Consider the following 12,882-nt stretch of genomic DNA (forward strand, 5'->3'; position numbering starts at 1 on the left):
AAAATCTAGCAAAAGGGTTCTTTGTTGCAGAAGTTTCAACAATTGTCTGTAGCGACCATGTAAATGTAACACAGTAAAACATCTTGTTCATTCAGATCCAATTAGAGCCAATAGAGAGCCATGTCAATCAGCGGTCACTGAGGCATGACCCAAGATCCCAAACATGTAAAGAGGCTCAAATGATACCACCAACATGGAACCAGATTCCAGACAGACTCAATGCTTCCAGGCTGTTGTCTGGTCGCTCTCCACTCGTGACGGTCACACGCACAGTTGTTTGATGCTGAGGCAGCCCCCCTGCCACGATGTCTAGCCTGGATAGCCTGATTAGTAAAGCCCCTTGTTCTGGACCCATATCTCACACACACAATCACATCCACCCTGGTTAGGTCACACAACACACTATACTGGGGTTTCTAAAGTATCTGAGTTCAGTAGACATTGTGACTATTCCCTGACCTTTGTGGTAATGCAATGCATATGGTGCTTGTCTTTGGAGTGAATGGTTTGATTTGGTTAGATTAAACTGGCTGGGAAATATGGGACTTTAAAGTGATTTATAAACCTACATTGCGCACATTTTCTCAGCCTTTTCTAAACGTTTAGTCTTGAATCTTTCTTTTGCTTACATTATTAGTTAAGACGCTAATATTGCCCTTGCTGTTTCATGGCGGTACATTGTGTTCACAGAGCCTGTTTACATTAACATCTGTTTGAACTCATTTTACAACACACGCAAACTCTATGAACATTCACCCCTGAGCTTTCCAGACAACAAACACTTTGTGAAATCACTAAGTACTGTATCTGGGAGACAATAAGAGTTCAATAAAACATAGCGATTTTGTTATAAACGCCCAGTTCCTTTAAAAAAATCATCTTTAACTTACTATAGAACAACAGGAAATCTAGTCTATGGTGTTAACCCATGTGACAAGTCCATTATGTCCAGGTCACAGCACAGCACCGCAACCCTTGACCTTGTCGGTCTTATAAGAACACTGGGTGTTGGCCAACAGAGTTTGTAGCCTGCTGTGATAAACACCACAGAGACCACTGGTTGGAGCAGTGCACTCTTATTCAATCTCAACCACTCTTGCATGCCTTGGCACTATTAGTACACTAGTCCTATTTAAGCCCTCTCTAAGGACATTGTAAACTGCACTAAATATGTGCTTCCCAGTTACTGAGTTGATGTTGAGAATCTTATCATATGATCTCGCTTGCCAGCTCATCATAGAGAATAGTTTACAGTGTAACAGATTTACAACTTCTTTTACCACCATTTATCTAAAAGTGCTGCTGAGGAAAGTGAGTGGGAAATATTTAAATGATTAGACATGTTAGAGCTTCTGTTATGGGTCTTTATCTGATAGGTACCATACTTTTCACCAAGACACGGTCTCTACAGGACAAACTGAATAAATAGGCACTATATCACTGCATGGAAAGGTACAGCAGTAGGGTTAAGTGGAGCAGGAATGAATGGTCTCCTCCATGTATCTACATGCTCAGTGTAAAGAGAAGCTGGTGAACTCTAAACCCTGTGTGACCTCATCATTGTCGAGGAAGTGTGAGAATTCAGTTGAACTAGGTCATGTTCACTCATCTTAGGTCTACTTACTTTGTCACGCCCATGTTGAGTGTTTGTAAATATCCCTAAAAAGATGATCAAGTGCATTTTGTGGAATAGCCTGTTTGGTAGGGTTTGGTTTTCTGGCACAACATTTGTACTCCAAGAATGAGGATAGAGAATCTATCAGCATAATTTCCAGAAGGTACAACTACAATTCGAGTTACTGTGACAGGGGACCCATCTGCTGTGCTTTACCTGGCACAGTAGAGGATAATACAATACATGTTAAACAGTACCCGAGACATTCACTTCTACCACTTGTGACTCCCTATACAATAGCCTGAACTGAGACATGCTCATTTTAGCTTATCAAGTTCAAACACGTGCCTGCTACAGTCAAGGAGAGATGTGGGTCATTAGGTCGAATAATTTCAAATGTAAACTTTTTTTTTTTTTTACATGTTTATTTCATATCTCCCCTCAACACACCGAATTATCCATTTAAATGAAGGTCACTTCAACAATCCCTGCTTCCCTTCTCCCAGAAAGAACTGACCACTGACAACGTGATGTGTTTTATTGCATTTAATGTGTGGACCTCAGGACAAAAGCTGCCACAAGAATCACAGACCCTTTTAAAAACAGTTCATCTTGTAAAGTGACAGAGACAAGTGCTGCCGCCCACTTCTAGACAAGTGAATTGATTACGGTCACAAGTACAATATTCAAGGATTCAAGGGGTTAACTGGATCTCAGGACCTGTGAACCAGACATGAGGTCTCTATTCTGAAGGCAACGCGGATCAAATAAGAGCTCGAGATTAACCCCATGACATCAGAAAAGCTAAATTCTTACCTTTTGATAAAAATGGGGGTTTATCAACCCAAGTCAAGGGCAACAGCAGGTCCCCATGTTTTTCTTATCTAGCTGCAGGATTGATTCTACTATGAAAATCTCATCTGGGCAGAGTCAATCCACCCTTAAATGGGGAAATCCACTCAAACTATATTTTGTCCATTGTTAATACAGTCACAATATATTTTATATGTCAGCAGTCAAGTCCAAGATATTGGACTTTGAAGAACCCCATCATGAAAAGAAAAAAATACCCAAAGACAATGTGAGTGGATTTTTCATCCACCTTCTATTTCACATTCAATTGAACTTTTATTTATACAGCTAAATCTCATTGAGATAAAAAATCTATTTTGCAAGAGAGACCCTTTTCAATCAGGCCAACCACAATACACTAAAGGAACAGAATAGAGATGCTGAAAATAAATATATTATCATGGTAAAACTGTCAGGGATCATGGTTGTGGGTATTTCACAATATCGGTGTACCATACTATTTTGAAGGTTTCTATACAAATGTGAAGTACAAAGAAAAAGCAAATAGTAGTTAAGGGCTGTGTAAAGAGCCTTGACACGTCAACGTTTAATAGCAACCACATACCAGACACTCTCCCATCATTCAGGTTTAGTTCCCTTGCAGCTTCTTCATGATAAGGCTATGGGGAGGTGCGCTGGTGAAAACTGTCCCCACAAAAACATGCGTCCCCCACAATGCATGGCGGATGACTTTGCAGCAGCCCAAGTCCTCGATGCTGAAGCCCAGGTTACGGTACCTCTCGTCGGTCTCAAACAGTGTGTTGTTGGTGTACGACCCAAAGAACTGGAGGAGACAAACCACATGGGAAAAGATCTGAATACTGCTTGTTTTGAAAGATTTAAGTTGAACAAATATAAATCCATTTAAAATCGTTAAGAAGACCACACAACTGCCATCCCTGTCTCACAACTGTATGTAGTATGTACTGTTCATAAAATATTACAGAAATAACTATTCCTGTAGCATAGTACTAATCCTTAAGCAGCCATTTTAGTCACTTCTTACTGCCAGGCCTGAGGATGGGTCTATGAAGTCAGCCCAGAAGCCTTCTGTCCTCAGGGCATAACAGATTTCCTTGGCACCGGCAACAAACTGCAACAGAACAACGCAACAACAAATTTACCTTCGACAATTGATTCAATTTTTATTTTCCATTCAAGCATTCCAATTTTGTACTGATACAAACATGTGTAATAGTGACCAACAATCTGATTGTGTTGTTAACTGCAAACGTGTGGAGGTTCCTGCTTGCTATATGTATATATATTTTTTCAGATACAAAAGATACCATCTGTTCAAACACATTGTTATTGGTAATCATGTCACCATCAAAGATGGCAACACGCAACAAATGCTGTTGTAGAGATCTAGCCTATTGCTGGGATGGGAGAGGAGGGTGCGTGTCAGGGTGTAGTAAATGAGTGCAGTCAAGGGGGTCAGCGGTACAATTAGAGCGATTCTCAACCAAGGGCATGTTAACCAGACGGTGAATAACGCACAATGTCACAAACAAGCCCTGCTCTAACACGCAATGCCCTCACACACACACTCAAGACTACCAACAGAAGTCTTCTATTGTAATGCTGGGATTGGGAATATGTAATGCACAACCAACCCCATTATCATAAACAAAATAGGTACTTGCTAATCCTTAGAGGCATTGAGTCTGAAAGACTATGTACAGTTGAATCCTTTCAATTCCTTAAATGTAGTTCTTAGAGGAAAACAGACTGGGTTAAAATATACATGTGCCATACACCAGCAACCCATAACTCCTTACAACTTCAGACAGTTAAAAAAAAGAAGAAAAAAAGAGAGAAAAAAAAGGGTCAGAATTTTCTTCAGTGGTTCTGATAGACAGTTCATGTTGTTCATATGCTATGGGTAAAACTACCCACGGTGTTGTGACACCAACTCACTTTGTCTAGCATCAACTCCCTCTCTTTGTCCACCTCCTCACACCACGCCGTCATGTCGTTCTGAGTCTTCTGGGTCACCGTGACAACCGTCATGCCATTGTTAGGGGCCTCAGGGAACATTGACTCAAAATCTGCAAACACATGGGGAGAGCATGCATGGTCAAAAACTATACATGACCATCACACCAAGAGTTATTATGCTCATACATGATGTACATTCCTTTAGTGTTTGAGCCCCCTCTACTGGATACATGTAGAATCTCAACATCAACCTCACACATGAAGAGGTAAACGCTTTCACCTCTTTTTCCCTATCCATTCCCCATTTAAGATGTGGACATAGTAAACACATAGACAAAGTATATCAACAAGTTTGAAAGTATAACAATGTGCCAGATATTGTGTGGAGCATGATCAGAGTGTCTGCTTTTACAGTGCATTTGGAAAGTATTCAGACCCCTTGACTTTTTCCACATCTTGCACAGCTGTATTTTCGGAGTTGCTCAAATTCTTCTCTGCAGATCCTCTCAAGCTCTGTCAGGTTGGATGGATAGCGTCTCCGCACAAGTATTTTCAGGTCTCTCCAGAGATTTTCGATCGGGTTCAAGTTCGGGCTCTGGCTGGGCCACTCAAGGACATTCGGAGACTTGTCCCGAAGCCACTCCTGCATTGTCTTGGCTGTGTGCTTAGGGTTGTTGTCCTGTTGGAAGGTGTACCTTCGCCCCAGTCTGAATTCCTGAGTGCTCTGGAGCAGGTTTTCATCAATGATCTCTCTGTACTTTGCTCCGTTCATCTTTCCCTCGATCCTGACTAGTCAAATCAAATTTTATTTGTCACATACACATGGTTAGCAGATGTTAATGCGAGTGTAGCGAAATGCTTGTGCTTCTAGTTCTGACAATGCAGAAATAACCAACAAGTAATCTAGCTAACAATTCCAAAACTACTACCTTATAGACACAAGTGTAAGGGAATAAAGAATATGTACATAAAGATATATGAATGAGTGATGGTACAGAGGAGCATAGGCAAGATACAGTAGATGGTATTGAGTACAGTATATACATATGAGATGAGTATGTAAACAAAGTGGCATAGTTAGTGGCTAGTGATACATGTATTACATAAAGATGCAGTAGATGATAGAGTACAGTATATACGTATACATATGAGATGAATAATGTTGGGTATGTAAACATTATATTAGGTAGCATTGTTTAAAGTGGCTAGTGATATATTTTACATAATTTCCCATCAATTCCCATTATTAAAGTGGCTGGAATTGAGTCAGTGTGTTGGCAGCAGCCACTCAATTTTAGTGGTGGCTGTTTAACAGTCTGATGGCCTTGAGATAGAAGCTGTTTTTCAGTCTCTCGGTCCCAGCTTTGATGCACCTGTACTGACCTTGCCTTCTGGATGATAGCGGGGTGAACAGGCAGTGGCTCGGGTGGTTGTTGTCCTTGATGATCTTTATGGCCTTCCTGTGACATCGGGTGGTGTAGGTGTCCTGGAGGGCAGGTAGTTTGCCCCCGGTGATGCGTTGTGCAGACCTCACTACCCTCTGGAGAGCCTTACGGTTGTAGGCGGAGCAGTTGCCGTACCAGGCGGTGATACAGCCCGACAGGATGCTCTCGATTGTGCATCTGTAGAAGTTTGTGAGTGCTTTTGGTGACAAGCCGAATTTCTTCAGCCTCCTGAGGTTGAAGAGGCGCTGCTGCGCCTTCTTCACGATGCTGTCTGTGTGGGTGGACCAATTCAGTTAGTCTGTGATGTGTACGCCGAGGAACTTATAACGTACTACCCTCTCCACTACTGTTCCATCGATGTGGATAGGGGGGTGTTCCCTCTGCTGTTTCCTGAAGTCCACAATCATCTCCTTAGTTTTGTTGACGTTGAGTGTGAGGATATTTTCCTGACACCACACTCGAGGGCCCTCATCTCCTCCCTGTAGGCCGTCTCGTCGTTGTTGGTAATCAAGCCTACCACTGTTGTGTCGTCCGCAAACTTGATGATTGAGTTGGAGGCGTGCGTGGCCACACAGTCGTGGGTGAACAGGGAGTACAGGAGAGGGCTCAGAACGCACCCTTGTGGGGCCCCAGTGTTGAGGATCAGCGGGGTGGAGATGTTGTTGCCTACACTCACCACCTGGGGGCGGCCCGTCAGGAAGTCCAGTACCCAGTTGCACAGGGCGGGGTCGAGACCCAGGGTCTCGAGCTTGATGACGAGCTTGGAGGGCACTATGGTGTTAAATGCCGAGCTGTAGTCGATGAACAGCATTCTCACATAGGTATTCCTCTTGTCCAGATGGGTTAGGGCAGTGTGCAGTGTGGTTGAGATTGCATCGTCTGTGGACCTATTTGGGCGGTAAGCAAATTGGAGTGGGTCTAGGGTGTCAGGTAGGGTGGAGGTGATATGGTCCTTGACTAGTCTCTCAAAGCACTTCATGATGACGGAAGTGAGTGCCACGGGGCGGTAGTCGTTTAGCTCAGTTACCTTAGCTTTCTTGGGAACAGGAACAATGGTGGCCCTCTTGAAGCATGTGGGAACAACAGACTGGGATAGGGATTGATTGAATATGTCCGTAAACACACCAGCCAGCTGGTCTGCGCATGCTCTGAGGGCGCGGCTGGGGATGCCGTCCTGGCCTGCAGCCTTGCGAGGGTTAACACGTTTAAATGTTTTCCTCACGTCGGCTGCAGTGAAGGAGAGTCCGCATGTTTTGGTTGCGGGCTGTGTCAGTGGCACTGTATTGTCCTCAAAGCGGGCAAAAAAGTTATTTAGTCTGCCTGGGAGCAAGACATCCTGGTCCGTGACGGGGCTGGTTTTCTTTTTGTAATCCGTGATTGACTGTAGACCCTGCCACATACCTCTTGTGTCTGAGCCGTAGAATTGAGATTCTACTTTGTCTCTATACTGACGCTTAGCTTGTTTGATTGCCTTGCGGAGGGAATAGCTACACTGTTTGTATTCGGTCATGTTTCCGGTCACCTTGCCCTGATTAAAAGCAGTGGTTCGCGCTTTCAGTTTCACGCGAATGCTGCCATCAATCCACGGTTTCTGGTTTGGGAATGTTTTAATCGTTGCTATGGGAACGACATCTTCAACGCACGTTCTAATGAACTCGCTCACCGAATCAGCGTATTCGTCAATGTTGTTGTTTGATGCAATACGATGATGCAATAGTTTCTGTATGTAGGCAGGGATCAACAAAATGGAGTTGTGGTCAGCTTTTCCGAAAGGAGAGCGGGGCAGGGCCTTATATGCGTCGCGGAAGTTAGAATAGCAATGATCCAAGGTTTTTCCAGCCCTGGTTGCGCAATCGATATGCTGATACAATTTAGGGAGTCTTGTTTTCAGATTAGCCTTGTTAAAATCCCCAGCTACAATGATGCAGCCTCAGGATATATGGATTCCAGTTTGCAAAGAGTCAAATAAAGTTAGTTCAGAGCCATCGATGTGTCTGTTTGGGGGGGAATATATACGGCTGCGATTATAATCGAAGAGAATTCCCTTGGTAGATAATGCGGTCGACATTTGATTGTGAGGAATTCTAAATCAGGTGAACAGAAGGACTTGAGTTCCTGTATGTTGTTGTGACCACACCACGTCTCGTTAACCATGAAGCCCCTCTTCTTACCAGAAAGATGTTTGTTTCTGTCGGCGCGATGCGTGGAGAAACCAGCTGGCTGCACCGACTCCGATAGCGTCTCTCCAGTGAGCCATGTTTCCGTGAAGCAAAGAACGTTACAGTCTCTGATGTCCCTCTGGAATGCTACCCTTGCTCGGATTTCATCAACCTTGTTGTCAAGAGACTGGACATTGGCGAGTAGAATGATAGGGAGTGGCGCATGATGTGCCCGTCTCCAGAGCCTGACCAGAAGACCGCTTCGTTTCCCCCTTTTACGAAGTCGTTTTTTTGGGTCGCCGGCTGGGATCCATTCCGTTGTCCTGGGTGAAAGGCAGAACACAGGATCCGCTTCGCGAAAGTTATATTCTTGGTCGTACTGATGGTGAGTTGACGCTGCTCTTATATTCAGTAGTTCTTCTCGACTGTATGTAATGAAACCTAAGATGACCTGGGGTACCAATGTAAGAAATAACACGTAAAAAAACAAAAAACTGCATAGTTTCCTAGGAACGCGAAGCGAGGCGGCCATCTCTGTCAGCACCTCATCTCTCCTCTAATCTCCCAGTCCCTGCCGCTGAAAAACATCCCCACAGTATGATGCTGCCACCACCATGCCAGGTTTCTTCCAGACATGGTGTTTGGCAATCAGGCCAAAGAGTTAAATCTTGGCTTCATTAGACCAGACAATCTTGTTTTCATGGTCAGAGTCCTTTAGGTGCCTTTTGGCAAACTCCAAGCGGGCTGGAATGTGCCTTTAATTGAGGTCTGGCCACTCTACCATAAAGGCCTGATTGGTGGAGTGCTGCAGAGATGGTTGTCCTTCTGGAAACTGTCAAAATGATAACCGGGTTCTTGGTCACCTCCCTGACTAAGGCCCTTCCTTCTCTCCCGATTGCTCAGTTTGGCCGGGAGGCCAGCTCTAGGAAGAGTCTTGGTGGTTCCAAATTTCTTCAATTTAAGGATGACGGAGGCCACTGTTCTTGGGGACCTTCAACGCTGCTGACATTTTATGGTACCCTTCCACAGATCTGTGCCTTAATAAAATACTATCTCGGAGCTCTACGGACAATTCCTTTGACCTTATGGCTCGTTTTTGCTCTGACATGCTCTGTCAACTGTGGGATCTTATATAGTCAGGTGTGTGCCTTTCCAAAACATTTTCAATCAATTGAATTTACCACAGGTGGACTCCAATCAAGTTGAAGAAACATCTCAAGAATGATCAATGGAAACAGGATGCACCTGAGCACAATTTCGAGTCTCAGAGCAAAGGGTCTGAATACTTAGGGACTTTACTCGTTTTAATCAATTTTCTATCATTTCTAAAAACTGTTTTTGCTTTGTCATTATGGGGTAGTGTGTGTAGATTGAGGAGGAAAAACATGCATTTAATCAATTTTAGAATGAGGATAACATGTGGGGAATGGGTCTGAATACTTTCTGAATGCACTGTATGTTGTGCATTTTTACAGAAAGTAAGACTGCTCACATAGGGCTATATCTGTTTGGTGAAAGGAAAACAATCATATATATACCTTTCTTCAGCAGCTCAGGGCAAGACTGTATCGCACACTCTACATTGGAGTTATCAAAGTACTGTTCTGCTCTGTTGACTATTTGTTCCGGGGGATCAGCCTCTTTCCCCTAAGACAAACAATCATGGAACGTTGCTCAGAAAACCAAAAACATCCCAGAATATTACGCTGCATAATATGCATATGCTTCATTATCACCAGAAGAAATGTATGTCAATTGTGAAACCAACCACACTTACTTGGAACTCGCCAACAAATTGGGCAAGAATGAACTCATGCCTCTCGCAGCTGGAGGGAGCAGTGAGCACGTCGGGGACTGTCCGGTGGACTGGGCCATTAATCTTCTGTTCTGCTGTGCCTTCCAGGTGGCAGTCAAAGCCTGAGTTACCTGGCAGTTGGAAGCGCTGGTCCTGAGGCCCGAACGGACCCATACTATCATCTGGCCAAACTGTCCTGGGTCCTGACAATGAGACATAATTTAACAAGAAGTTGATCCAATTATTGAGCCAATTGATTCACACACCTTCTGAATAACAGACAGTTGGTATATGACGTTCACATTCAGGCAACTTCAGTATCATCATTGTGATTAGAGGTCTGCACTTACCAAGGTCAGGGGGTGTGGTGGCTACACGAGGCTCATCAGAGCCAGATGATCCAGCACCAGAGAATGTTCTCTGGTTGGTTCCAGCAATCCGCCGGACCAGTACATGAAGAGCTGGCAGGTAAGTCACCAGCCTGGCTCTGCTACAGAGCACCTGAGGAACAGAGAAGGAACATCACCATCAGGACACACACGACACAAGCATTAAGTGTGTGTGTGTGACATTGGATTCTGATCAAATCTCGAAGTCTATGTCAAATAGACTTACACTGGCCATCCTGTTGGGCCTCTCCCTCTTCTGTTATTCACTTGCAAAACTGCAAAAGACAAAGTAATAAATTAACCAACTGCACAAATCTCATTGAGATAAATCTCATTAGACACAAAACACTGAAAGATGGTGCAGTTGACTGTCAACAGGCTAGCTAACTAGCTGGCTACAAATAATTTGAATCACAATTCAAAATATCCTGTATCTACCTTACCCAGTAGTACCGTCACTTAGTGCTCATTGACAACTATTTCAGACGACATAGCTGCCACAACATTACATAACAGGGTACAGCAGGACTGTAGGGAATGTTAGCTAGCTAGCTAGCTAGCCAGCTAATGTTAGCTAACTAAAAAGTGAGAGCTGTGGTGTATTCATTGGTCAGATTCTGTTGCAAAATGTTTTGCAACAGAAACGGTTTACTCCAAATGCTCTTGCAACATGACGTAAAAGAAGTTGGGTTCTTAAATGGAATTTGTAGTTCATTTTAATGTTATGGCAAAGACAGTAAGTACTGTATGGTTTCCTGACCATTCCAATCTAAATAGTCTTTAAAGTGTTTGGCACAAGCTTCACAACTATAAATGATCAATTCTTCCATGCTCTAAAGTGGAGTGAAGTCCACAGGGTTCCTTCCACCTTCTTTCAGATATGTTTCCCAACAGACCAAATGTTTTGCAACAGAATCCAACTAATGAACCGCTAAACTGCAGTACATTTATTTTCAGTTTACATAGGGACGGCAGGTAGCCTAGTGGTTAGAGCTGACAAGGTAAAAATCTGTCGTTCTGCCCCTGAACAAAGCAGTTAACCCAGTGTTCCCCGATAGGCCGTCATTGCAAATAAGAATTTGTTCTTAACTGACTTATCTAGTTAAATAAAGGTTAAATACATTTTAAAAATGGGTCAAATATAGCACTCTTAGTCGTTAGAGCTAAGTAATTAAAATGACGCCCTATGTAGTGTGTAATCTGCATATAGGGCTAACCCTCCTGAAAGGGAATGTAAAAACGTATATTTTGTTTACGTTCAATCCCCAATATTGCACTTTTACGACTGTACCTAAACCACCTGAGCGTCAGAAATCAGCATAATGCCTCCTTCTCTGTTAAGGAAAGTGCTCTCTAACATCATCTGATTCTCAATATATCCTATCATCATCCTATGACTCCGTCTGATAGCTATTGACGAGCAAACTCTGAATATCGAAAGTAAAAACAAATTTACTGAGGGGCAAGACCACACAGCTAATGTGCTAGCTAGCTCTACGTTGGCCGATTTATAGTAGTTTAGGCTCTGACAATAAATGTAATATATTTACCTTAATTAAATGCGTTGAAGAATATCCCCTTCTTGCAAACATGAATCAATAAAATACGTTGAAAATATCAATAGGTCTTATCTGTGTTTATCCTTGACCTAACTTTAGCTCGAATGCCATCTATCTGCTTCACCTTTCGTTGTGCACATGCGCTTACGTGGATAAATGACGGAACCCTACGAGCAACATAAATGGCTTGACGTAACAAGGTTGCAAAAAAAGAAATAACATCAAAATGCAGAATCATGTTTGCACACTAGATGTCGTTATATCCCTATCCATGAGTGGCAGCATGTACCTACAGATTGATCCCAGCAAAGGCAATTCTAAGGAGAGTTTCAGACAAAAATTAATGTGAAAGTTTTCGTCAGTGTATAATGTATAAAATAATCCTCAAACTCCCGTTCAGATGAGAGCTTTGTACCTGAAGAGCAGTGTACCTCCTGAGTGGTGCAGCAGTGCTAGAGGTGTACCTACTGACCCTGGTTCGATTCCAGTTGTATCACAACTGTCCGTGATTGGGAGTACCATAGGGTGGCGCCCAGTGTCGTGCAGGTTAGGATTTGGCCAGGGTAGGCTGTCATTGTAAATAAAAATGTGTTCTTAACTGACCTGCCTAGTTAAATAAAGGTAAAATATAGAGGTTGCTGTGCTAATGAGGGCATTTGATTAATGAACCGGGTTAACATTAACTTTGGAACGTTCTGATTTGAGAAGGGCGGTTTCTCACCACTTTTAGCCGTTCACGCCCGTTAATCAAACTCCCTCAATGTATTTATTTGAGTGTAAACGTTCTGTGGACCAGTCTGTTGAGAACAAATGTTTGTTCTTCAAGTGCAGTCGCATAAACCTTCAAGCGCTATTATGAAACTGGCTCTCATGAGGACCGCCACAGGATAGGAAGACCCAGAGTTACCTCTACTGCAGAGGATACATTCATTAGAATAACTGCACCTTAGATTGCAGCCCAAATAAATGCTTCACAGAGATCAAGTACAGACACATTTCAACATCAACTGTTCAGAGAAGACTGCATTATTAAGACATTCATGGTCGAATTGCTGCAATGAAACCACTAGTAAAGGACACCAATAAGAAGAAGAGACATCCTTGGGCCAAGAAACATGAGCAATGGA

General features: G+C 43.2%; 1 protein-coding gene across 1 annotated transcript; it reads right to left on the reverse strand.

Moving 5' to 3' along the window:
- Window positions 1-2,146: 2,146 nt before the first annotated feature.
- On the reverse strand, window positions 2,147-11,910 carry mmadhcb (metabolism of cobalamin associated Db). Its single transcript, XM_021597342.3, has 8 exons — window positions 11,747-11,910; window positions 10,423-10,471; window positions 10,158-10,308; window positions 9,790-10,010; window positions 9,551-9,659; window positions 4,388-4,518; window positions 3,474-3,560; window positions 2,147-3,251 (listed from the first exon to the last, which is right to left on the reverse strand). The coding sequence occupies exons 2-8, from the start codon at window positions 10,429-10,431 to the stop codon at window positions 3,057-3,059; spliced, it is 903 nt and encodes a 300-aa protein (XP_021453017.1). The 5' UTR covers window positions 10,432-10,471; window positions 11,747-11,910; the 3' UTR covers window positions 2,147-3,056.
- Between the last annotated feature and the right edge of the window lie 972 nt (window positions 11,911-12,882).

Source organism: Oncorhynchus mykiss, chromosome 3 (assembly GCF_057628025.1).
Source record: "Oncorhynchus mykiss isolate SJ-2025 chromosome 3, ASM5762802v1, whole genome shotgun sequence".
In the NCBI taxonomy this organism is placed as follows: Eukaryota; Metazoa; Chordata; class Actinopteri; order Salmoniformes; family Salmonidae; genus Oncorhynchus; species Oncorhynchus mykiss.

What these genes read in the sequence shown, in the direction of transcription:
- mmadhcb (XM_021597342.3), bottom strand. An exon ending in CACCACACCCCCTGACCTTG is followed by an intron (nt 10,011 to 10,157) that starts GTAAGTGCAGAC and finishes TCTCATTGTCAG; the next exon opens with GACCCAGGACAGTTTGGCCA. An exon ending in ACCCATCCTCAGGCCTGGCA is followed by an intron (nt 3,252 to 3,473) that starts GTAAGAAGTGAC and finishes TGTCTCCTCCAG; the next exon opens with TTCTTTGGGTCGTACACCAA.